Source organism: Tubulanus polymorphus, chromosome 11 (genome assembly GCF_964204645.1).
Source record: "Tubulanus polymorphus chromosome 11, tnTubPoly1.2, whole genome shotgun sequence".
Classification (NCBI taxonomy): Eukaryota; Metazoa; Nemertea; class Palaeonemertea; order Tubulaniformes; family Tubulanidae; genus Tubulanus; species Tubulanus polymorphus.
The window spans coordinates 8,641,587-8,669,389 of record NC_134035.1 but is presented as its reverse complement, the minus strand read 5'-3'; the positions used below and the strand labels follow the sequence as shown (position 1 = coordinate 8,669,389).

Here is a 27,803-nt window from a genome sequence, read left to right as displayed (position 1 = left end):
TGAACTTTCAGTTGACGATGTAGCAACCAGTTTGACGATGTAGCAACAACACTTTCACTTTTACTTTCAGTAGTCGATTTTCGCGGCAAGAATCGTGGGTTTTTTCCGCGGTATACGAGCTATAAATAGCAATCGGGAATACCATTTACTTCTGCTTTCGGTATTCAGCTTTCGGTATTCCAGGATCATAGCCGCTGGAAACACGGATAGGAACTGAACACTTGCCTTTTTAGTGAGTAGTACATGCCTTATGACAAAATTCGTTCTCAAAATAATAGGACAGGTTGAATAAATCTGGGCAGAAAATAACCCCTGTGAAGCTGGCTACCGGTTCCCGGTTCCTAATTCGGCTCCCGATTCAAAAACATTTTGAATCGGGAGCCGAATCGGGAACCGGGAACCGGGAGCCAGCTTCACAGGGGGTACCCGGAATAAGTTACGTTTCGATAAATTCGCCTTCATGAGTGAATTAGGTCGTCCACCGCTTCATAATGTTGAATGCAGAATGGTGAAATTCTGGTTTTGGTAAAGGTAATTGATATGGTGGTAGATTCGTTTGGCGGCTGATAAGGGCCATAGCGTAAAATTCCTGGAATGCAAAAATTACATTTCCCGAATCAGCCACCATAAAATGGCGAAAATCTATCTTCAGAAATTTATAGATGCATTTATAACCTATCCATTAATGGCATCCATTTTGATTTGTCGCAACAATACGTAATTTTCGCCATCAACTTAGTCCTGTTTTATCTCAGTTGGTTACTGGGCCTTACCCCGATTACTGGTACGTGGCATTTGGTTTTCCTAGTATGCGGTTCTTATATCTATTAAATAGGCCGTACATTTTTCAGACACGTCACTCAACGGCGAAACGGTTCCGGGAGAAATCAAGGAGTATTCATTGCTATATTCACTGATACATATAATTACAGGTACGTAAGGGGTGTGCAACCGACAACCACTGTGGTGCTGCGCGAATATTATTTTCTTGCAGTGAATTGCGGCCGGGAGTAGCGGTTTCAGTGGGGTGTTGTTGACCAGCACCGAATAACAAGTTTGAATGTAAAAATCCTACAATGCACGGGCAACACTCGTTACTGCTCTTTGAAATATGACAGGGAAATCAGTGTCGAGTTGTACATACGATTTGTATTTGGTTGTTTGTGGAAGGAGAACAGAAATTTAAGTGCAAAGGGACGTTATTGCTCTTATAAAAAAAAATTGACAGTCATGTCAGAGCTAGTCAGTTACGCGGAATATGAGCTATAAATAACATTCGGGAATACCGTATTTTGCCTCGAGGAAAATAAAACGCGAATGGTAGATGAACACACGGCGCCTCAGAAGGCCTTGAGCAATGTTCCCATGATCGGGCGCAGAGCTATGTCGCGCTATATCGCGTAGTCGTAAACCTACTAGAATATCCGAATTCTTAATGACATCCAACTCTAGCACACCCCCTTAATCTAGCACACCCCCTTAATTCCTAGGCCGCTCCAATCGAAAATTCCTTCCGATGCCTCAGGGGCGGGATGAAAAATCATCCCCGTAATTTGGTTCAACTATGATGATGACATGACAAAGTTTTCCCCCATGACTTATATGCAGAGGGTTGAACAATCATTCCAATGAATGTTTATTCCTCTTCAACATTCAACACTCTCCCCTCCTTTCCCTTTCCTCCCCTCCTATATCGCAATAGCTACGTGTGTCTAAAACTGGTGGAGAACCCATGCCAGGAGACTCGACAGTTTTAAGACTCTTCGGATTTCTTAAACAAAACATCTAGAATTCTCCACAAAATGAACTGATGATCGAAACTTATTTGCGAAACCGATTTATCCACACACTATTTCGACAGCACTACAACGGACTTGGGCCAAACTTGTATATCTCACAGTGTGTAATCTAAATATGATACTGTGCTTGTGCCTACCAGTACTTAGATCTGCCACAATCCTTCGAAAATGTCCATCTGATGATGATACGTATATCTATACTCATAAGCACCAAGACAGTGACATCTAGAGTATAACTCTTCTAGGAAAAAATCGCCAAGGAAAAAATGGCCACGGAAAAAAGGCCAAGGAAGATTACATAGAAAACAAACCATCATTTCATTGACTTACAAGAAATCAAATGCATTCATGTTTTGACGTGTCATTTTTTTGGAGATTATTACACCTAATCCTGGATTAGTTTAGGTAAATTTATGATGAGCATATCTCACTTCGATGTTATCAGACACTACACCAGTTTGCGTTATAAATTACCACACAATTTCAATGCATTTACCTTTGATAAGACAGTCTGTGCCCTAATAGCTTACTTAGATGTTTTCAAGTATTAATTTAGATAATTTATTAAGTTAAAGTTAATCACTATTAAGTTTATCCATTGCCCACTTGCATGCTTTAATGATAGTTCTTTATATATTCATTATATGTAATGAAATTAAATGTAAGTTCATCAAACTTCTGAACTCATTATACCGATTTTGATTGTTTTTAGCCCCATGAAAAATAAATGATGTCATTAAATTGAAAGCTTAATGTTTATTAACATTGTCAGCAGTTCTCATAAATATTCCTTGGCCTTTATTTCCGTGGCCATTTTTTTCCTGGCCATTTTTTCCTTGGCCATTTTTTCCTTGGCTATTTTTTCCTACATTCAGATTTTATATGTTGTATCGTATTTGAACGGTTTATTGTTTCAGGTATTCATGATGGCGTGCAGTTTGTTTACTGGTGATTTCTTATCGAAGCCGATGAACGACATAGGTAATTAGTGACGTCTTTATGCAACGTTGATACTTGGGTCTTGAAGTGAGGTTTGAGTATTGATTATTCGATTGGTCCTCTATATATTTTTCCGATATATATGCAGGCACCTGTTCATTCTCATGCGAGTGACTTATCTATGCACATTTTGTAGAGCTCAATAGTTACATCACTACCCTAAAGATGCCGACTAGCGAAGGAAGGTGCTTCAGTGATGCAGTTGACGAGATCGTTCAGCTGTTGTACACTTCCAGTTCATTGTCAATCCAAGAAATATATAAGGTACCGTTCTATAAATCTTTTATACATATTGCTTGAACCTCTATAACGATGAGTATATTATCATTGCTAGGGCGGTTCGCTTAAAAAAGGCACGGGCTTGAAGAACAGAAGTGATGTCGATTTGGTTGTCTTTTTGAACGGCGTCGATTCCATAAGTGATCTTCAGCGTAACATGTCGAGTTTTAAAGACCAAATAAAATCCGCCTTATCCTGCTCAGACAAGCCGTATTGTAATCGTCAATTCGAGAAAACAACGAAGTTCTCTGTACAAGTCACGTTGAGACCAAAAAGCTGTTGCAATATTACGGTGAAAGTGGACATCCTTCCATCGTTGGATATTGTCAGAAAGAAAGGAGGTACCTTTTTGGAGTACCATTTGATATGAATACATTATAAGTCCTTTATGATGCCACTATGGGGACAATTGGGAAACATGGCGTTGTAAAATTTGGCGTTAAAAAAATGGAAATTTCATTGCATTCGAATTATGAGTCAGATTAAGCAAATTTTGTCCTCTGAAAATGTTGAAATTAAGTGGGCAGCAGTATCAACATGGATGGCGTCATATTGAACTTGGCAACGTGCGTATTATCGGCATTTTCACAGACGTGTAACGTGAAACAGCGAAATATATTATGTCGATGCTTTTTTAATCTAGGGCTACCAGGTGTATACAGGGAGATGCAGGGCCACGATCCAGTTCTGAGGCGGTACTACTCGGCTGCCTTAACGAAGCAACAAGCCGAATTCATAAAGCACCAACCGCCAGGAGCAAAAGACTTGATCATTCTGGCGAAACACTGGGGAAAAGATGTGCTACCGGTAGGAGATTCCAGAAATATAAGCATTTTTCTAAGTCCATTCAATATGAGTCTTTTTTGCTGAAAGTTTTACTTTTTTGAATATAAACAGAAATGGCGCACAAGTGCGAATTTTACACATACATCACGACCTCGAACTCACTAAGATTTGAACCTCAATGTGTCTGGCGTGAGTCCACTTGTTTTCGTACCTTTGCTAAGTGTTAATCTTTTTTTGGTTAATCATAGAGGACGTCGAATAAATGGTATCCAACGTCTTATTTCTACGAGGTGTTGTCCGTACACGTTTATGAAAAAGCTGCAGGATCCAACTTCGACGTGAGAAGAGGGTTCAAAACGATCCTGTATCTTTTGAGGAACCCACATAATCTGGACGTGAACTGGGACTACTCTCTGGGTATCAACGTAGAAAAGTAAGTTCTAAGTATTCATTAGGATATTTTAATAGTACAATAATGGCACACAGGAAGTTAACTCTCCTTTAAAGCCGTCTTATCCCAAGAACGAGGTTGTATGTTCCGCCGTCTACATGCGGCACTTATCGGGTAGTATAATTGGTTTCACGCCACAGCCCCACAGACATTAACGGAGCAATCGATGAAAATTTTGATTTGATAAACAATCGATATTGTTATCAATTTCAATGAAATATATCCCCTCGCCAAAAGCCAAAACAATCGGCTTGGTAAGTCGTCGGGACTCCAGCGAACTTAGACCGCAAACTCAGCTTCATCCCAGGCGCTCAGGTGGCAGCATAAAACGGATTTTTATGTAAATTCCGACGACGGATGCAGCCGGTCTGGTTTAGTCATTTGCCGTCTTAAGAAGATGAACTTGCCAGCTTCTGATGGATTTCGTTATCATGAAAAACCCTTCGATATCAGTAGCCTGTCGGCAAGCGCATGATTTCGAATTTCTAATTACGGCCGTCTCTCCAATGATTCTCAAATTTGCTCTATAGAAAAAAACACAAGCGTCCATTTTGAGAACTTATAACTTATTTTTTTTTCTGAATGTAGCCATGGCGTAGCGAAGGTTCGATGAAAATGATGCGATGAAAATGCGTTTCATTTGCTTAACTGTAAATGAATATTATACGCTTGATTTCAGACCACCGCGAGTAATGGACCCGGCGAACCCTTTCAACAACCTGTACAATTCGGTGACTGCATGGGATGAAGTTAGATCGGCGGCCAAAAAAGATTACACATGCCCTTTGCTCAAACATGTGGCGCCATACGTATAGCTACAATCCGCTATAACAGGAGCGTTCATTGACCAATGACGCCCAGATGCCGGCCTTAAGAAATTTGATAACAATTTCGAAAGATTCATTCATTGTTAACACTTTTTAATACGTTTTCGTTCAAAATGTGCACACGCTTTCAAGCTTACTCGATTTAAGGTTTACAGTAGCCACACAGAATATCGATGAATGTTAGATTGCTTTGAACATAGACGTATAAGCTAGAGTTTATACGTCCATGTTTTAATCTATATTTGGTGATGGTATTCACATTATTCAACGTTATTCGACGTTTGCAAAAGTAATCACGAGGAGCCTTTGCAATTTTAATTATGCACCAACACGAGGGCACCATACGCATGGATCAATATAAAATAAATTTTGCCCGTTGATATTATCTAATGTAGTATAGTAATATATCGTAATATCAATCGTTTAACCTTGAGACACATTTCACAAAATAAACTATTAATCAAACATATCCTAGTGCATGTTTACCACTATTAATGTTATATGATAAATTGCATCTCATTTACATATTATGAAAAACTGTAATTGACCTATCTTAACTTAGAATTGTGGAACTAGGTATAAGGGATTGACCTAAGTGTTCACCTATCGATTTACGTATTTTAGGAGTTCTGTCTCGTTCAAGCATGTTTATTCCAAATACAAATGAATATAATCTAAAAGCGAACAATTTTTGTACGACTTTCTAATTGATTTCAAAGCGGATCTTTAGCCGTATTACTAAGAACCATGTTCACAGTCTACGCCAAGCATATTTTCCACTTCTTGCTATCCGATTCCTTTTTGTGCGTTCCCTTTTTGCTACTAGTTTTCATCCGCCCTCAGTTTTTCAAATTTCGTGAGTTCGTCAATGTTTATCTCACGAGACAACGAGGTCAACACGCGCTGAACCGAATGCTGACGGGGCAACACCGGCTAAACCGAATAACGGGCTCTTTTTAAGCCACCAAACACTGGCCTTTATTTTACGTGATCCTGTGAACGAGAAAAGTTTAGTTCTAAAAAAGATTATCGCCGGCAGTAGCGCACGCAACATACGTTCTGCAGAAGTCCCGCGTTACTTTGACAAGTCAAGTATCAATTCATTTTCTACTACAGTTCAAATATAATGCGTCCCATTCCAGGATCGACTAGAGTTTATCCTACACTTATCGCGCGTTGTCAAACGTCAACGAAAGTATTCTCCCGCGTCAGAGCGAGCGCTCTGTATTCGCGTCAGTACCAGCGTTACATCGAAGTGATACATTTAACATTTAATAGAACACCGATTATAGTTATAGGTCTAGACAATACACAAAAGAGGATAACAGAAATATCGCCGAAAAAGATCTCTTGGTCGTTTAAGACGGAACGAACGCCTTCTTGGTCGGTATTGAACATCGTCACCGACCCGACAGTGCAAATTCGATCACCGGTGAAAGCTATCCTCTCCAGGGCGTAAACGTGTGTCAAAGGTCTAGGTTATGCGTATTTAGCCGAACTCCATCGATATAAAGAAATCAGTAATTATGACGCGTATAGGGCTGAATATCTGGACAATTGTAATTCTGCTCAGCGACCTGGGAATAGTCATCGCCGAAACACGAGAAATCAGCTTCAAAATGTACGACCAATTCGTGTTGCCCGACCACGATTCATTTCTGGAATTTAACGCAAGTTCGGAGCAGGATTGTGGATTGAAATGTTTGTCCGAATCCGCGTCGACCTTCCAGATGAAGACGAACAGCTCGGACAATAACTGTCAAATAATCAAACAGTGGTTTAACTATCCACTCGACAAGACGTCGTCACAAATACATAAATCGACATTACTGTTCATTAGTAAGTATACAACATTCTTATTAGTAATGGCGATCGCTAGTGCTGACACATTCAGTTGAGTTGCTTTTGTTAAGAGGTGCAAGTTACCCCGACAACCCACGAAATGCTGATACAGACATGTTATTTTGACGGTTTGGTGAATGCGATTCGAACAGTCCCAGACTAAAGTTTTACCATAAAAAGTAGTTTTGCTGGTTTACAGTAGTAAACTATCATTTCTTCTATTTGAGAAATGAAGAATTGATCAATAGATCCCGAATGTGAGTGAAACGATAACGTTGAATTTTTTCGAATTCGGATAATCGTTATTCGTAGTCGGCGCCTTTGACATAACACCGCGACGATCAACACAAACGAAATCCGACAACCATAAGTCAATTCGCAAATAAAACACACCTTCATCTGACTGGAAAATTATACAACTTCAGTCAAACTCTTTCTCAACCTACCCCCCGTGGAACTATAAAAGCAGTATGTTGTTAACACGTACCAATAATTAGAATAGAAAAGTCCATCATATCTTAATTTATCAAACTAACGCTTGGAAATCAGGCTAAATCTCTTACATTCTGAAGAACGATGATTTTATAAACGAACGAATCTCTAACGAATGAATTTCTCGTGTAGAAGTCTTATAGCCAATATGATATGCAATAAGATATACCCCTCACACATGTCTTTTATTTTCTGATGGTTGTGTAAAGGCTCTGACCAGGAATTATTTCAGCTGGAGGGAGTGACGTACAACCTGATAGTCATCGGTACTGATACGACATGTTCAAACGCCAGAAGCACCTGTTCGAATATCGGCTGGTTCGTCAACTATAACATCATAGACGACAAATCTTACGCGATGTTGACGAACGAAATAAAGAATTTGATGCGGAGTAAGACATTTTCTAATTCGTCGTAACAGTTATTTGTTGGATACGTCGTAATACACAATTTATAACAGCAAATCAGGTTATCTTTTGAAAGCACACAGAAAGGTCATAATATACTTATTTGCATGGTTATGCTTGTCAAAATGAGTTTTAATTTTTTCATCTTGCTCGGAAAGCTAATCAGGGTTACGAATGCTTGGTCCAAAATACGTTTATTTAGAAGTCGGCAAACAGGACCAGGATATTTCATTTTTTAGATATGTAATATTTTTCAGACACCGGAATAAAGTACGTCTGGAGCGCTTTCGATGACATAGGCGGTATATGTCAACACGGAGTATACAACGGCCGAACTGGAATCATCAATTTCTACAATACAACTATTCAAACTGGTGAAGCACCGTTACCGGACAACGCCTCGGTTCTCTGCACAGCACCACCAGTGGGATGGTCTTCTGTAGCTTTTTATCAATATCTGTAGCTGCGTTTAAACTCATGCATATGCAGGGACCGAAAGATGATGGTTGTCTCAAAAAGTAGATATTTATCTTTTCTATCGCAGCAATTCCTTTGAAATTTACACATTTCGACACTAAAACCTTTGGTGCCCATTCGTTCCGATGCAGCAGACCACTGGTTCCTTTGTAAATCGCCCAACCGAGTGTAAGGAGAAGCATAATTTAAATAGATACGACGAGTAAAAGGAAGACATCCGTCGTGTCAATATCATTAAACACAGAAAAAGAGAATTAGATCTGTGTTCATTTATCAAGCAGTTAGATTCTACTTTTATTGCATGAACTGTTACTGCTTAATCATTCGCCAATTTTTCTGTAACGTGGGCCTTGAGCGCCAATACTCGATTAGCCAACTGGCCCGGGTAAAACCAGTTGAGGTTTCCTGGTCGACAATTTTTTTTTACAGGTTAGAGATCAGGAAAAAATTCTATCCACATGACATTCTATCTCACATTTTGCTTTCAATTTTTAGTTTATGAACCGCCTACAAGAAACATTTTGACCGACACATTTCACAACACATCACATAGTAGTCGATATCGATATAAATAGACGTTTTCAATGGTGAAGCCTTGGATTCGGAGACCTGGTTAACAATTTCAAACATCGTACCTACACGAGAGCTGGTGATAGATATGGGTAACGCTAAATGATAAACTTTCACATTCCTCACCTACATCCTGGAAGTTCACCAAAAACCGTAGTGTCTGATGTACCACAGATTGGTAACACTAGGATCGTCGAGCGACGGAGATTACTGTGTAGACAACCACTGCCCGGACTGGGTGAACCTAGAAGGCAGTCTTCTTAGTCTCTAGTTCCAGAAAGCGAAAAGATAATGACGTGAACTAAATAAACACTCAATCGCCACCAATTTGTTTTACAACATTTTTTAATGTTCGCTTAAACGTGGCTTTAAAACTATTGATACACTCGATTAAATCTATATCTGTGGCTATGATATGTGCTGATGTATACGGAATCTTTCGTAAGTTTTGATAACATCGACCCGGTTACGGCGCAGGGCTGCACGGAATATGGTTTCGGCTCATGTCCGACGGAAAACGGCTATTTATCCGAAGATCCTTGGACGGACTGGCGGATCCAAGATTGTATTTGGCTCGATTCTGAGTACATAGGCTTGCTCAGTGGCGAATTCTGCACGTAAATTAACAAAGACTTGAGAATATCGCGGTGAAATCGTTTCGAATAGGACAGAAAAACTAATGATGAACAAATTGACGGGGTTTTCAATCCAAGAATTATCTTTCAAACAGCCTTGAACCCAGCAATAACTCTTATTCAGGCCTTTTTCTATAAAAACCTTTGTTGAAAATTGGTTTTCCCCGGTGTTTAGACTACATGTACCATCGACCGATGAACCCGAGCTTAACCGGATTCGAAATCATATTCAGGCTGGGTCACCATTATTGGTGCATGCGGTTATCGATTGTTGACGGCGATTGGCAACAATTAAGCAGTTAAGGAGTCCATATGCAAGAATTTACTGGCGAAAGTAAAAACTAGTTTATGTTTTTTCGGCTAGTTTTTATGGCAAACATTTGATGAATCTTAAGATGTCATCGAAAATTCTAATTATAATCAATGCGACTTTTGTCGAACGCTGGTGGTTGATTAACGACTGTTCGACAATTCGCCGGATAGTTTGATGGCTTCATCAGTGAATACAGCTCATTCCTCGCGTTCGTACGTAAGCCCTAGGTGACATACGAGATATTTCTTTCACAATTTCGACTTATGAATTTTGAGATGATAGGTCGAAATTCAACTTAATAAGTCGAAATTGTGAAAAAATTATCCTGTATGTCACCAAGGGGCATCCATACGTTCGCGCAGTTAACATCAATGTCACAAAATCGCTGTGAAATGTAAGTAATGTTACGTAGTAATGTTATTGAAATATCTAAACGAAGGAAGTTCCTTCTCAGGGACCTCGAACAGTAGTTACCAGAAAATCAATCATCTCTGTATAATGTTTAACCTATATAACATATCCTTTTGTCATACTCTTATTCCGCAGTCGTCAGTAGACTGCCATCTGTGAAACTATTGTTAAAGCATGTTTTCCATCAGACCAGTTTGAACAACTGCGATGAGTAATAGATATATACTACACTATACTATACTACGAGTAAAATAAAATGTAAGTGAAGACAAAATACTACTTCATTATATACGAATGATCAAATTTCCACAGTCGCTTGTTAAACGGCTGCTTAGGCAAAGTGTTCTGCAAAGGAAACGCGTTATACTGAAATGTTTGTTACGGCCCGTATTTCGTTTTCTACCTCTGTTAACGTAATCACCGAATTCCAAATAAACAGCGCATCAATTTCAAATTTAGCTCTATATGCGCTTGGAGAGGTGTAATTTGCGGGCAAACCGACGAAACATTTCCCGTCGATCGATTGAATATTGTAAGAGCCTGTGCCTACGGATTTCACTTCGGTTAACGTCTGACCGATTTGAATTTCGAGTTTCTGCAGTTCTCGGTTCCAAACGACGGCCAACCAAGTCCAACCCTGGCTTTCGATCCCCTTTCCTACGGTTTTGACCCGAGGTGGTTTCAAATTCGAGTTATCGTACATCACAATAGTGATACCAGTGGTGCCGCACAACATGAAGAAATGTCGCGGAGTGCCGCCGCAAAATAACATCGTACCGAGAAACAACGGACAGCCATCGGCGTCGACATTAATGTGCATAGCTATCGCGAACGACCCGCAAATATTCGGGTTACCGAGACAAGATTTGGCGAACGTTCCTAGTTCGATATACCCACCAGACTCGCGGCCGATAGCGATTCCCTTACCGATCGTACCCGTTATGACTTCCACGCCACCTATCGCCCGGACGGGACATGACGTCGATGTGGGTATAGTTGTAATATCGTTTCCGTTGACGGGTGAAATATCGTCGAATAAAATGTTCATGTCTGAAAGTGAAAAATCAGAAGAAAAGATTTAAAACCGATGTTAAAGTTCATTTAAGTTGTCGTTTCCGTGTAAAATTGCAACTGTAAATAATCTGACGTCAATGAAGAGTGAACGGCTCGACAATGAAGAGCTACGCTTGTTTCTCGACAATATATCGAAGAAAATATCGTATTAGGAGAGCGTGACAGGCTAAAGCGTTTTCGCGGGAAGTGTCTGAATATCGGTGTACCCGTACTCTTCGCAGACATCGATATCCAATGAGATATGAAGGAACGATTCCAGGTATTGTCTGCGATGGAACGATGCGAAAAATACTCGAATTTTTATTAACCAGTGCAGGGTGATGAAAAGCTTTGCTCCGCCGCTGCAAACGTTGTTGAACACATAGTTCATAAAAGCTAGGAGTACGAAAACCTTCGTTCCAATCTCGCGGATGTGTTATTTACACAATATTATCGACATCTATGTTACGTCTCCCCGTTACGGAAAGTACCCTCTTTGTCGGAAGTATCGCAGAACAGAAACGAAACACTTAACAATAGCACAAAACGGTCTCTCGTTTTAGTCTGTGCGCTCTTAACTTAAGCCCGCCGCACACGGCAAAACATTTGTTTCGCCGAAACAGAAAACACGTTTTTCACAAAACGTTTTTCGTAAAACGTTTTGCCCGCAAACGATAAAACGTTCAACGCACACGGAACAAAAACGTTTTCGCAAATCAAGCAGTGCTTGTTTCGTGAAAAACGGTTTTTGCTCGCGTAAAACGTTTTTCAGTTCGGCGTTTTGTGTTTTGCCTCCCCCGCACACGGCATAAGAAAAAACATCGAAAACGTTTTTTTTTCACGAGGAAAAAACGTTTTTTCGGTGCCGTGTGCGTTGGGCTTTAACAGCGCCGAAATTTCTACCATTATTACGTTGGCTGATTTGGGCCGTGAACGCAAAATTCCGAATACGCCAATTAAAACGCTAGCAAGCCGAAACAAGAAAAAAAAAACGGCGAATTTTCTCCGTTTCTGGGCGCCCTAAAACAATGAATTTCCCAGCGAAACAAATTTTCGTTATGGCACACCAATAAAAACACAGTTCCATTCAGGCACCGGCACCAGAAATGAATCATTGGTCTTAGCGCGCTTGATTCGACGGGTATGACATGAAATGCATCTAGTATATGATTACGGTAATACCACGATTACGGTAATATTCCACGGTAATATCATGTTTAATCGAGCGCCTAAAAGGTGACAAATTACCATATCGAAAACTAATTTTACCGTGTTTAAGAAGATTTCAAGAGTTAAGATTTATGAGATCTGACTTTTATCGAGGCTATGATATTTCCGCTGTCCTCTCATAGCCATCATCGGTTCCTGGGAGTAATAAGATGATGGTCGTTTCAGATCAAAGGTCTAAAGGTCGAGAGGGTGTATATTCCAAAATTGTAGTTTCATATGATAAATCAATTGTTCAATATCAATTAGTCGACAAAAACCCACAATAAAAAAGAAAAAAACAGTTCAAAAACAGTTTTTGAAAATGGCTCTCAATAAAAAAGAAAAACTGATAGTTTGACGTTTCGACTCAAATCTATGAGCCATTTTCAAAAACTGTTTTTGAACTGTTTTTTTCTTTTTTATTGTGGGTTTTTGTCGACTAGGGTGTATATTCCAAAATTGTAATTTTTAGAATTAAATCAATTGTTCGCTCCACATTTGCTACGCTCACAATTGATTTATCAAAAAAATTACAATTTTGGAATACCTCTCGACCTTTCGACCTTTGTTGATCTGAAACGACTATTATCTAATTACTCCTGGGATTTCGCTTCGATGGTCGTTTTTACTTACGAGTTTGGTCTTTATTCGTGCATCTCTTGTTATCGGGAGGGTCGAGAACCTGCAAAACATGCGAGAAAATAGATTGAGGCAGCGGAGCTTCAAGAACAGAGACCTCCATTCCATTTCCCTCAGTGGCCTTTTATGGGTCGCGGGATGAGAAACAATATTACAGTGAGATTTTCACGAAAAAAAAACGAAATTTATGGTCACGATCTTTTCGACAGTAAATGGAAAACAAAATGGCCGTGCATAAAGTACGTACGCTTGACTTCCGGGTATTTTTAACTCCCTCTCCATGTACTCTCTCTGTACGTTTTTTTCATACCCCCCTCCCTTTGCGTATATTATGGGACTGTTCTCCACCAGTGTTGTGGTATGATGATCTTCACCAGGTGGGACTTAACGATCTATGTACCACCTGTTGTGTCACCTCTCATTTTTCAGGATCCATGTTTTAAAAAAGGTAAAATTCCTCGGAGGTCCGACGACGATGTACGTTTTGACGAACTGAAAGGCTGAGAATGGGGAATTCCCAGGAAATCCCAACAACAAATATAGGGGATATTTGTAAAAAATCACATTATCTTTCGTGCGTACTATAAACATTACCCTCTCTCTTGGAAAAGTACCTACGCTTACCCCTCCCCTCCCCCTGTACGCTTTTGTACGGATCTCTGAAAGCCCTCCCCCTACGCGCGTACGTACATTATGCACGGCCCCAAACTTCTCTTCAATAAAATTTTGTTTGTTGAAGTGTCATCAGATCGATTGTGGAAGCAGCTGCGAGATATTTTCATGAGTTTTTTATGCGATAATTCTTAATCGATTCAACGAGGACTTTATCAATAGACCTAACTATCTACGAGAGTTGTGAAAATTGAATAAGTGATTACCACAACTCGTTAAAACACGGCGCAAAACAAGATTCGATAATTCAGTAATCGCACTGAAATATCTGAATGTCTGGACTGACTTTCGTGAATAAATTGCTTAACGCTTCAGACGGCTTGGTTCGATTTGTGACATTAGGGAAAACATCAAAGGGTCGTAATTCACTTATTGAGATACATGATTGCACGTTGTTTCGTATCCCTGCAAAGTGGAATATCCAATTTCTGAAAAAATGCCATATTTCAGCTAAGAAACAGGAAAACTATGCGCAATCCGAATGAGAAACCGCACGAATACTGCATCATTTTCATTTTACATACGGATAGTTTCAAGTATCTATACCAGGTGGTATTTAGGCTTTTGTGTTATAGCTTCATTGAAGGCAAGACTCCCATCTGTAGACAATGTCGAATTTCAAGTCTGAATTCTATCGGAATTCGATACCATAGATTTGAATTTACATTAAGAATTTGAAAAAATATGAGAAATATATTTGCAATATGAAAATATAGATTGGTCTATCTAGCTCATCACGACAAATACCAACAAAAAATTATTGAACAGTAATTCTTGTCCTGGACTGGAAAGAGATTTGTCATGAAAAGATTCAAACTATCGAGTAAAAAGCAGCGAAAAGAACACTCACCGGTAGTTTTATCCACAATTCCGAGTCCGTAGCCCAACACGATGACACGTTTCCGTACAGTTCGCAAGTAAGTCGATGTTTGTCGAATATAACGGCTCGACACAGTTCGATCCGGAGACAAAGCGCGACACAATGTATTCTAGAAACCGCAGTCGCACTCGACAGAGGAAGCCTCGTGCTCGAGTCGTTTCCAAACGCTTGATCAACCACCACCGGACACAGTTTAAAATACGTACCAAAACCGAGAGCGACGTGAAATAAAAACGCACAGACACCGAGAAAATACAAATTCATCATTTTCACCATTTAATTCGAATATTTCTTTAACTAATTTGTTAGCCTGGTGTCGAATCAGTAAAACATAGACAAATAGCACTTACGGGTAAATTCAGTTAAATGAGTTCAGTTTATACAGAAAGGACAGCTATTATTCATAGCGAAACCTCGTATCCCAAGTCGAGAATAATAACTTTAATTAAACTGTCTGCGTAAACTAATTATTATTTATAGTTTGATGATTATGAACACGTTATTGAAGGATCGACAGGTGAACCGGGTGAATTCTTCACGTAAGTCCAATTATGTAATGTTTCGTCGCCGATCATCAGAGATTCTATGACGATTCCATCGACGCAAGCTCGCCGCACGAATGGATATCTGTATTTCAACAACGCGCAACGATGTATTCCTCGTCGGCCACTGATTTCCCGTTTGTGGTTCCAATGTAGACTTTGACACCAGTCAGTCGGATGGCGAACGTTCTTGGTGAACAGGAAATCCACAACGCGATACCAATTGCGCGGACAAGGGAGCCTTAATTCTTCAAAAGGTACCTTAATCAGTGGGAAGATATCGTGCTTATTCATGACGCGCCATTCGTGTGTTTCCGTCACGTCGGATATCAAACCTCCATTATCCGTATAGAAATACACGTCGATGAACGGCCAGGCCCAAGGATAGCGCCGGAAAGGTATCGAACCAGTTCGGTAAACTTTCCAAAGATGCGTCACTCTCGTGCTCCACAAAGTCAAATTACCGACGGAACCGTGCGCCCGCTCGGAGCAGTTGAAAATACGACGGAAATCGTCGGTTTGCGACAAAGGCATGAACACGTCGAAATCGTCGTCCCACGGAATGAACCCGTGATGGCGGTACGATCCTAAAAGAGACCCGCCGTATAACATGTACGTCAGCTTGTTGTTCGCCATAAAATGATCGAAATCCTTAATCAGACCCATGAACGCCCGGCGTTGTTGCAAATCCAATCCAGTTTCATATTTATCGAGTATCTTGCTTTCAGCGCGTGTTGAAAGGAGATCCTTTCTTACATCGTTTATGTTAGAATCCTTCATCAGTTCATCTACTTCGACAGCAGGGCCGTCTTTCCTAGTTCTATGATCATCACCAATTCCCGATATACTCGTCGCATTGCCTTCAGTTTCGACGAGGTCTGCAGTTAAAGCGGAATCGTTTTGACCGTCTAAAAATAATCGGGTAAAGAATGTCATCGCCGACGTTTGCCTGTCGTTGATATGGGTATACAGAACTAAATACCAGAACACGAACGCACCGCACATTAGAGCTAAAATGTTGGTCCTATTCATCATGCAAATATATAGCAGTCTTTCTAAAGCAGCACAATCGTATTCGTTCTATCATTTTTGTAGCAAAGCTATAATTATATTACGCGTACGTAGCGATTGATTTTAGCACTTGGAAGGGAAATAATCTGTATTACTTTCATAAACGACGCAGCTGTTTTCACCTCCTTCTCATCAATGAGGCATACCGCAAGTGGAAAATCTATACAATAGATTTCAGGAGAAAATCTATGATATACAACTTAGTTACTTTTTTGACCTAGTCGACCATGGCTTTACATCGTTTTTCTTTATTTTTTAAATCCTGCTGGCATATCAATTTCCAATCATTCCTAAATTTGCCCCCTCAAAGTCTGACCTCGCGACAGCCATGAGAAAGGTATAGCGCTATCAAGCTACGAAGCCTTTATTCCCCGGTATAATGGATGATAGATTTATTCTGTTAAAAATGAAGAGCTTTCACAAAAATTCAATTCGATATTCGATCGGTCGAATTTCAAAAGTCTGGACTTCGAATCGATATTTTATATTCGATAGTCGATCTAGAATTTCCCATCTGCGGTTTGTTGGTCACATTTCTTCGACTGAAAGTCCGTGCAGATCGCCTCAGTAGAGTTCACCGAACACTCGTTTTCGCAGGACATTTCGACGGCCCGGTTGGCGCGTACTTCTACGCGCGTGGAGGCTTTAGTTCCGACGAAGTAGAACAGTTCTAGTATCGTAAGAAGGGACGCGCCCAAATACAACCCGGCAGAACCACCTATATCACCTGAAATGAGGGTGTTATCAGATAATATTGATTTGGAGTATATAACTTAATTGAATAGGTCAGCAACTTTTATGATGAAAATATTTATCACGAAGTGTTTTTAATTGCCAAGAATTTACCAGAAGAAAATGAGGTGTTAAACTTAATACTTTCAACTGCAATTCATTTCTTAGCGATCAAATTCTTATTCTTATTGTTCTTTTCTTGAATGAATAATTTTACTCTTACGGACAGCAGAGCAATATTGACCTAAACGGCTGCGCTTCGCGAGAAAATAAGCAACATTGCTTTTACTATCGATATCAAATTATTCGCTTTCTTTATAGAAAATAATACCATTACTCACATATCAGCCCCAGTAAATTGTAGGCTTGCGATTTGATGATTTGTTCGTAGCTCATCGTCGTATAGTATACGTTTAGCACGACAAAATTGCGTCTACGCGAAAAAATAAAATCAAACGAAATGTGAAATGTTAGATAGAAATACCTACGCATTTTGAAATTGGAAACTGATCTTAAAGTTGAGACGAGATGATACACAATATCGATTAACAAATAGAAACCCACAGTAGATATGTAGAAAACTTTTATTTTCTAACAGTTTCGGGGTCACTTCTAAACCCCGTCATCAGAGAAACTAAAATGATACAATATCAACAATAATATGATAATATTATATATATCAAAATAGCATAAATAATATAGTAATATAAATAATAATGATAAAATACAATAATATAACATATTATGATATAATAAAGCGTTATATTATCATTTTCTGATGATGGGGTTTAGAAGTAACACCGAAACTGTTAGAGAATAAAGTTTTCTACATATCTACTGAGGGTTTTTATTTGTTAACTCTACACTGAGATTAATATCAGTTCACTATAGTCACAGTATCCGTATGATGAAAAAAGCGAGAGAGATCCCACGATAAATTCAGCCGAAAATGAAAACTTCTATATCAAAATGATGTCTACATTTCGAGCAACGTTTCGGCTAAACGCTATTAGCCATCATCAGGCGTACTGAGAATAGGATGAGAATAGTAGAATGAAAATAGTATTTAGCCGAAACGTTGCTCGAAATGTAGATATCATTCTTGTATAGAAGTTTTCCTTTTTGACTGAATCTGTTGTGGGAATACTCTCGTTGATCTGTAAGGCGTTTTTTATATTTTAGCAACTCGCTTACGTCGCCGTCAAATTGTCAATTTATTGAACCAACTCGTCATACTCGAGTACCCAACTCGGCACATTTAGTTAGACGAGTATCCAACGCGAGAACTCGTCCGTGCAGGCGAGTTGGTTCGCGTCTCTAGATGGCGCCCACGACAAGCATGTTCGTCGATCGATTGAAAAACGAAATGGCGGCCTTTTCAATCACAGGTTCAGGTTCGGCCGTCTAACGCGAGTTTGCCGAGTTGCTTAGATAACAACGCCTTAAAGGTATTCACTGCGGACAATATTCGTTTTGGAATTCCTTCTATGCATGAACTCTCATCGATCGGGCGAATATGAAGAAAAATCCGCGGGATCCTATTGAGTATCATTTCTGGAGCAATGAATTTAAATATTAATCTGAATTCTGTAATAATGATACACCATAAACCTCGTTTTACTTACTTGATAAAATTTGCATCGATCTGCACACTAGCGTTGAAAGTTTCGAGTGTTGAAATCAGACGACTGTAGGACGAGTCGTAGTCGGACGTGAGCTCCGTCAATTCTACTATTTTCTTGTCGATAACGTTAAAAAGGCCGTTTATGTCGTCGATTGAATCGTGAATCCGCGCGATCTCCGGGCAGTAAGGTTTCAGGTACGCCGTGTCCGTTTTTAACTGGTCCGCTTCGCTCGTAAAATCGGTCAAAAACTCGTTCAAATCCACCATTCCCGTTGCCCAGGTCGAGATCTGTTTCGTCGATAACATACCGTGCACGCTTTCCATTGTCGCCTTCAATTCTAGGAGTTTCAACATCGACTCGACCGCTCCGTCGTCGTACATCTTATTCATGTCCTCGGAAAGTCTGACGAACTGGGCGTCGGTTATAATGCGCTGAATATGTACGATACGTTTCTGAATTTTCGTAAGGGCTCTAACGGCCGCCTTTTCGAGGGGAGTTATTGATTTGTATTGATCGTTTAAGTCCGTATACCTTTCGCTCAATTGTGACTGCAGATTCACGATCTGGGTTATGAGCGTGATCGCGTGCGGTATAACTTGAGTTCTGACGTGCGTTTTCAAAGTTTCTATAGCTATCGATACCCGCGACAGTTTCGTCGCGTTCGTCGGGTCATCGAGTAATTTGTTCACCGCTTGTATAACCTTGTCCAGTAGGTCAGTCAGCTGTATTGATGACGCGTTGTAGCCGCTCAGATCGCGGGTTATATAGCTCGCCTTATCGGGGGGCTTTTTGAAAAACTGCGACATGTTCGCTTGTACCGCTTGCACGTTCGACAAATACACATTCCTCGCGATGTCGTTTTCTAATCGCGTAGATCTGATGAACCCCAGGAAATACAGCTTAAACGGCTCGGCGCATTCATTTTTAGCTACGTCTCCACTACCGTTGTTCTTCAGGCATTCCGTCGCCCGTAGTAAACTAACCGAATATGCCTCGTCGATAAAACCGAGTAGTTTCGTCAAAGGACCGATGACCGTTACGTCCATTTTATCTACCTCTGATATCATATTGAACTTCTTAAGCATCTGCGACACACACCATAGGCCATCATTGAAGGCTGCCTTAAACGATTGCCTCGTCGCGCTGACGTTGGACACGAGGGAATTGTTAGAGAACCATTCAAGAAATGTCCCTTGTCCCACGAGTCGACTGAGTGCGGTGCTGTACTGGACGCTCACCGCGTAGTCGTCGTATCTCAGTCGTTCGTCGATTCTGTGCAAGACGTCGGTTGCGTTTCGTAACTTGCCGATAATCGCCTGGTCGTGCTCGTTTGCTATGGCGTGCGTTCGAGCCTGATACCGCGACATCGTCGAGTAGGTGACCATCGTTGAGTACCTTTCGACGAAGCAATCCTGCGGACATCGGTCCGTTCCAACGGTAACTATAGATGAAAAAAGTCATATGAATTAGCTAACGTCTATACGTGTATTTCTTTGTAGAAATTGGTCTAAGCTGAATTGTAAATAGATATTAAAATGATTCCACATCATTTGACTTACGTAGGTGACGTCAAGTCGGCCGTTATTCGTGCTCATGATAATTTAAAACAGGGACCACTTGTCTGAATATCTTAGACCACATTTTGGAGGAGATCATATTCATTTATGTATTATATACTCTACGACTCATGCGTCGGCATCATTTCAATGAAATATCTTGGTGGTCCATGTGCGGAGACCGTTCGTATTTTTCACGAATAAATATAATTATTACCTGCCATTTCTCGCTCTAGACAGTTATTCGACGTTGTCAGATTACACACGGGCCATTCGGTCAACCATGTAGCGTACCCAGGACGACATCTACAAGTAGCTGCTGCATCCGAAACGCTTAACCGGATCATACAGTTGTTTTGGCTTTCCGAGTCATCCACACACATGCCGTATGGCTTCTGCAGGTTATCAATCTGCATAACGTATAGTGAACTTGGATATACATGATGAGTCAAATCAGTGCCATTGTAAGCTTTTTCAAACTACTAATCAATGCATGCAACGAGACTAAAGACATTTTGGATGTTTACTTACTAACGAGTATCTCAGACCAACGACGCCGTTCATCGAGGCTGGAACGGCCAAACCTAGTTCAGTGACACGTGGAATATCTCCGGGGGAATGCACAAGAAATTTGATGCCGGCGCTCGGGTGCGGTCCGCTCATCGACTGGTATTGCTCGACGTTCAACAACAGAGTCAAACCATCGGTTGAACCTACGAAACAAATTGCGAGATAGATTCGTTAAATACTGACTAACTCGGAGCAAAGCAAGAGTGAAGTCAACTTCTTAAGATTATTACTCAAACGACAGTAATGCTCCCTTAGGCAAACGAACCCGTATTTGTCGTTATTTCCTGCCGGCGCAAGTTGCCGTTGAAAGTGAAACACACCCCGTAATCGGTCAAACGCGTCGTGAAATTCAAGTAGCTGCATGGCGTCGAACGAAATACGCAACTAAAAAAGATAACATTCAGAGATCGAATGAGATGCAATAAATGCAATCCTAACGTTTCTCGGAGATGAGGTGCATTTAATACATGCATGTCCGTATTTCGAAACGCTATAAAGACGAAATCCTTTTATAGGGACCTATTTCATATCATTGCCTTCTATTCATAGATTGGATATCCTTTTTTAATTGAAATTGAAAACCCTGAAAAAATCTGGTTAATTTCAATTCGAAAAAGGTAAGTCCATTTCTGTCGTAAGTAAACCAGCTACTAAACGCTATGACTGTACCAGTAGTGCGAGAAAAGGCAAAAAGTAAAAGTAAATTAAGTTTAAAACAGCGTATATAATTGATATTCATGCTTATGTATATGTTTATGTAAATGATATTCTTGTACATCTGGATACATATAACTATGTATCTACACATATATAGCAATTTATTTCCGCGCTGTAAGTAAATCAAAGATATGCGAAGAAATGATGAAGAAATGTCGACTTTTTATATCCTTCCCGAGAGGGATTCGAACCTGATGGTATCGAGATCCGCCACGGTATGAAACCCTGCCACACTTGACCGGCTGCGCAGGTACATGCGCAGGTTTGACGGCATTGGGGTTTTATAATCGCTGAGGCAAATTTTACGAACAAACTATAATTTTTGGAAAAACCCGGGCGAAAAGAAAACGGGTGTCTGATTGGCTATGGAATTCCAGCAAGTGTGGCAGATTAGGTTCGAATCCCCGCATGTGTGATGGGCTTTTAAGGGACAACATTTAAATCGAATCAATATTAGTGAATCAATCAGATAAATACGGCTTATTCTGTATTTCAAGATCGATTTCAATCGGACCACGAATGCATGCACCCAACATAATGGTTAATACTTTAAATCGACGATAACGTCTAACGTTTGCAGTCTAACGTTTCATACTAGGGAACTTGCGATCGATACGATACGATCGATATATTTCACAGACTCGTTGAGTACATGCAAATACAACAAAACAAACACACACGATCGCGATACAGGTTGCCAATAATCAGCGAAGCGAGTTATCAGCGGTTATCCCGACCATTATGATATTAGATGTTTTATCGTAAATTCTTTGTTGATGTTCGTGTGCTGTACGTAAATTCAGGGGGGGCATAAGGAGGACCAAAGCACCCCCTCCTATTTTTTGCCAAGACAACATTTTTTTTAAAACCGAACTGCTAAAAATGTAACAGTCACACGACAATCTGCGTTGATAATCAGAAATTTCCGATCTCGTCTATCACGATCGGAAACAGGTTCGATCATCAGATGACTATGGAGTTACATGTCTCACATTTCGTGACACCAACGTCATTCCACCTCAGGACAATTGTTAGTGTCCGACGGCAATTGACTTACTCGCAGCCAAACTGTTGGACCAATCACTCATCTTGACAAGAATCGACTGTTGCAGCGCGTGTCTGCCAGTAGCTGCGATATTCACTATCAACAGGCTACAGTTAATACAAATCGCCAACCAGGGTAATCGCTAGGACCCGCACTAGAGAGCACAAAACACCTGCGTTGATTACACTCCATTAGCTCCCAATGCAGCAGCGCATTGACTATAGAGTAATATGTGCCGTCTCTTGCTCATTTTGTTCCAGTAACCGTGTTTTATGTTCCGTATAGGGTTAAGAATTTCGGTATTCAACTTAACTTAGAGGACTTTTACACGAGAGGAATAGAAATGGAATAAAAATTATCTAAAACCTTGTATTTATACTTATCAAAAGCCTCGATGTTTTAAATTAGGCACACCCAACTTCATTAATCCCAATCAATCACTTGCAGGTTGGAAGATTGTTTCGAATGAACCGGAACCGAATTTCCCATTTATGTACTTCGATTTAAACCAAAAATTATGTAAACTGCCGATCACACAATTATATCTGTCCTTGGATTTCCGATTTCAAAATCAAACCACGGTTTCGCTCCCGGCAGGTTTGGTGGGTTTGAAAGGGACACCAACCAACAAAAAAATGAAACGAAATCTACCAATCAAAATAATGAATAATAGGACCAATCCCTAATTTAAGATCTAGAAAAGACTTTCGGTGGAGGTTCCTTCAGTATCACAGCAGTATCCATCTGGAACTCATCGGATGATAACCTCAGACTAGACCTAAGATTTTGCTGTTCAAATTAGCTTACGACCTGTAATAACTCAGCCCATGCGCCGGTGAACATTGGTCACAATGAAATATGCGCTTTACAATACTGCGCTTTACTTGACTGTTTATCATTTATTTACTATTTATAAATGTAACTTTTGTTTAATTTATGCATCCTGTAATGTGTATTACTATTTCATTATTAACTGTAATTTATTCAGTAATAAAGATAATAATGATAATGATAGAAAAGCAAGTAGTGCTTATAGCTGATTTTATTAGAAACGACAAGCTTTCGCTACTAGTGCATAGTAGCTACATTTAAGCCACTGAAGATGTATGCACTAGTAGTGAAAGTTTTTGATTCCTAATTGAATATTCAGTTAATGAACTTTCAAATAATGCCTGTTCACTCGTTAAAATTGGTCATCTTGCATATACTTACTATGTGATCATATCTTTTTTCTTGTGAGCTAACCGAAGTGCCATCTCAGTTGCGTTCAAAGAGTCGAGTTCTGTCAAACTGCCCCTAACGTCTCGTGTCGCGGTGTAGTATCGCGTTAGATTATCAAACAATCTGTCCCAATAAGCCGTTGACATCCTATAAAATACAAATACAAATTGAGATTTTTTCAAGTTATAAAGATGTTTATTCCGAATATTAATATACATTATAATATAAATACCAGTACCAGGGTACAAGTACATTATAGGCAAAAGGGTTATTAAGTTAAACATTTACAAGTTACAAATTCGGCATAAACCAGATATAAATTTAGAAATGTTACATGATGGTTGGGTTTATTTGAAATGGCTAACAGAGCAGATACTGTACATATGTAGGAGTCTAATGTTGGAATTGTTGTTGGTACTGAGAATGAATTTTGAAACAGTTTTTAGCATTAGAGTGTTAGGTATGAAGGTCGATAAGGGAGAAATTGCCGTTAAGTAGGAAGTTTATCTTATTGGTTTCAGTGAGATTTGAGAATTTGAGATTCATCGATTCAATAGATCAAGAAACCACCGGCCACAAAGCCTCTCAAAAATCGATGACCTCAAGAGCCAATGAGAATCCCCGTTAGAAACTGGTGGAAGTGACTGAAACTATCGATGTTCATTTTGAGACTCTCCAACAGCAGAATCCAGCTCAGCATGCAGAATTAGGCTTCATTGCGGAATTAGGCTTCGAGTACCCAGGAAACTTGAACCTCCATACATAGTGATAATTGGGCCTAGGGCTGTATTCCAAAAATGCAGCTGCTTTTAAGCTTTCCCTTCAAATTGGGCAAATGATAGAAACAATCAATATATGATTGATCCGATTCGTCTCTATTCTTTATTCCCTTTAAGTATAACGTATATGAATAATGGATGATAATTGGACGCGAGATAAAAGAAATTCTGCGCATCAAAAATACAATTCTCCGCTAGAAAGGCCGGGCCTCATTTTTTTCAATGGGGCGAATCGGCCGCCATAGTAACCGTATCGACTAATAGAAAATCGAATCCTGTAAAAAATCAAAAACAAATAAACTATAACTTATGGATCGAGACGTTCGCGCACGATTTAGGATGCATTGTTTTTAGTAGAGACGACCTGTCTATTAGGAGATCCGGTGAAGCCGGTGAAATCTTGATGAGGAAGACATTCAAAGATGGTGTTAAAAACGCGAGATCCAAGAAAGTAATCGAACCACACCGTGATTCTTACGTAATTCGATATCGAACCACACCGTTAACCTCTTTAACGACTTAGACAATATATGATATAAACTACAAACCTTGAAAACAACCAGGTTAATAAACAGTAAGAAAAAATAATGACCCAAAAGAAGAAAGACTATGTGAAAAGCGCAACGCACGATGCCTAGGTGATGAGAAACATATCCTCGTAGAATGCAACCTTTTCACGACCGATAGAAACAAACAAATCCCCGTAAATTTTGGACAAACCCATAATCCTAACACGCTTTGTAATATAAAACAGAAAAGAACACTAATTGATTTGTGTAAATTCGTTAGAATCCGTACCCGTGTATGATAAAGAACTAATCTTTACATCTTTATATAACATTTTTACTAGCATAACCCACGTCCCTAACGATTGCATATTGATGCTCCCGCGACCAAATATAACTCGGTATATCGTAATTCTTTTGTACCGCATCTATCATTGTACTTGAATGCATTTATAAATGTTCAGCGCGAATTTCCTTTTTTTATGATTGTTCAGCGCAAATTTCCTTTTGTGAACAATGAATGAAAAGAATAAACCTAATGCATTTTTCCGTTATTCCCCGGGCACGTTTAAAGCCGAAGCTTCGTTCGTTGAATTATCGAAAAAAACAGAACAGGAGTTCTCGCATGTGTGACGTCATAGGTTGTTTGCTAACCAGTGCAGGAGAATTGTTATGCATGACTCAACGAAAGATAAACGGGATCCAGTTCCTCGCTGTTCTCGCTTAGCATTTTAAAAATATTGGCCGCCAGTGATTACTTTAATGAATGCTTTTAGCAAATATGAGGTGACAAACATCTCACCTCCTCGTCAACTGATAAACGCTTGTATGAAAATACCTACACGAAGCTGTTCGTGTTGCAGATCGTCACCGCTGGAAACTTCAGTTCGCTGGCTTCTTCGACTTCGATATTGACTCGGATCGGCAGGCCGAGATAGTACCCGATACGATCCTGAACTTGATAGACGAAACCGGTCGTGGCCAGCAGAAAAACGAACAGCCACATACACCTGTAAACAAGACATGCGCTTTAAATCAATGGGAAATGGATTGGGGAATGGCGTGGATAGGTATTTAGTCGGTCATATGCATCTAGCTCCGTATATACATATAAGATTCTTTCATATCGGATTTAGTTAGTTGTCCAATGAAACAGTCTACAATCTGTTGTCAACTCTAGATAAATGAAAAAGTTCCACAGTAAATTCTTTATGCGATATAATCTTTTGAATCAAAATGAAACGAAAACACTTCGGCTGTTGAATAAGAGCCATTATCATTGAATTTAGTAATATCGATATCAAACGGGCATTGATTATCATTTATAATGATATGAAGAGGGACATATTATATTCGAGGCAGATTTTGTCTGACGAGCAGTGAATCCTGCGTATTTGTTTAAGAAATCCACTCCCTTCTAATCTATGAGGGACTTTTAGCCTTTAGATTGATAGAATATTATCCTTCAAAATATCTATAAGGAAAGATTTAGCTTAAAAGAAAAGGTTCGAAATTTAGGCCTACTTTGAACTTATAATCAAGCAAGAGTTTTTGGTCTGACGAGCAGGGAATCCTGCGCAGTTGAAAACCACTCCCTTCTAATCTATGGGGGAGTTTTGTCGTATAGATTGATAAAAAATTACCCTTGAAAATATCTAGGAATGATTTTGCCTAAAAGAAGGTAATTTTTCAGGTTCAAAATTTAGGCCTACGTTGAACGAATTTTTCTATTCTCGATGATATAAATAACCATCTACAACCTTTAAACAAATTCAGTTTTCTATATTGAGCCTTATTTGTACTGGCTGAAAGAAGCCTCGATACGCGTTAGAACTTTAGAACACCCACTACCCCTTTTGAAAGAGTGTGCCCTATTCGAATTTAAGAAGTACAAAATGTTGACTACCAGATAACGAAGAAGAGGTATTATTTCGTACCCATTTACAAGTTCTGTTATTGCTAGGTTTGAATTTTGTATGACATAAAAAACATCATTGCGGTATTTGAAATTGTTTAAAATCATCTTAAATAACTCATTGATTTCAAACAGTTTATTGATTTAATCTTGAGGAAAGCTGAAAAATTTCTTAACCTTTTGGTTTTTTATCTACCCTTTTTTGCGTAAATAGAAAATGGCATTTTTTGACCTTAACCCCGCCCTTCGTCAGTTCCCGGGATCCGCTCGCGTCACGCGCACTGTTAGTACAAGTCACCATATGTTATACGTATATATATACGAACCTTGCAAATGTAGACGACGCATAGAATACGAACTTCAACCCGTGAAAATTCGACCCTTCGGCGTATTCCATGGCGTTTCTGCGCATCCTGCTGTACCACGGATCCACCATAACGGCAGCGCGCGAGTTCGGTGTTGATAAGGACGGTTTCTTTTTGACATTTATGACAAAAACCGGTGATAGAATTCACCGGCGTAGTATATAGCAGATAATACTTAATGCGGTGTTGCAGGTGTATCCAACAGCCAATACCGCGCGATATTCGTTCGTTTTTTTTCTTCGGTCGTCCCTGGCTGAATCTACGCAGCGCGTCGTTTGTGCAAATATCACTCATCAAGCGTCAAATAGATGAAATATTTTCCGACATATCATTATTTTTTCGAGCGTTTTACAACGCAAATACTTCATTTCACTGATGTTAAATTGGTAACTGATATCGGACGCAGTTTTTAACGACG

At 39.7% G+C, this 27,803-nt stretch overlaps 2 protein-coding genes across 3 annotated transcripts; one reads left to right on the top strand and one right to left on the bottom strand.

Annotated features, from left to right (window-relative positions):
• The first annotated feature begins 131 nt into the window (after nt 1-131).
• LOC141912696 (2'-5'-oligoadenylate synthase 2-like) lies at nt 132-5,829 on the top strand. 2 transcript variants are annotated; one of them, XM_074804029.1, is made up of 8 exons: nt 132-232; nt 852-932; nt 2,717-2,780; nt 2,935-3,062; nt 3,133-3,418; nt 3,721-3,884; nt 4,112-4,296; nt 4,994-5,829. In XM_074804029.1, exons 3-8 carry the CDS (start codon nt 2,723-2,725, stop codon nt 5,127-5,129), a joined length of 957 nt encoding a protein of 318 aa, XP_074660130.1. In that variant the 5' UTR covers nt 132-232; nt 852-932; nt 2,717-2,722; the 3' UTR covers nt 5,130-5,829. The 2 variants fall into 2 exon arrangements, with proteins under 2 accessions (XP_074660130.1, XP_074660132.1); XM_074804031.1 differs by having other exon boundaries at nt 162-232; nt 836-932.
• Nucleotides 5,830-16,730: 10,901 nt separating this feature from the next.
• Nucleotides 16,731-20,078, bottom strand: LOC141913015 (uncharacterized). Its single transcript, XM_074804453.1, has 3 exons — nt 18,712-20,078; nt 17,428-17,519; nt 16,731-17,081 (listed from the first exon to the last, which is right to left on the bottom strand). Exons 1-3 carry the CDS (start codon nt 20,076-20,078, stop codon nt 16,855-16,857), a joined length of 1,686 nt encoding a protein of 561 aa, XP_074660554.1. The 3' UTR covers nt 16,731-16,854.
• Between the last annotated feature and the right edge of the window lie 7,725 nt (nt 20,079-27,803).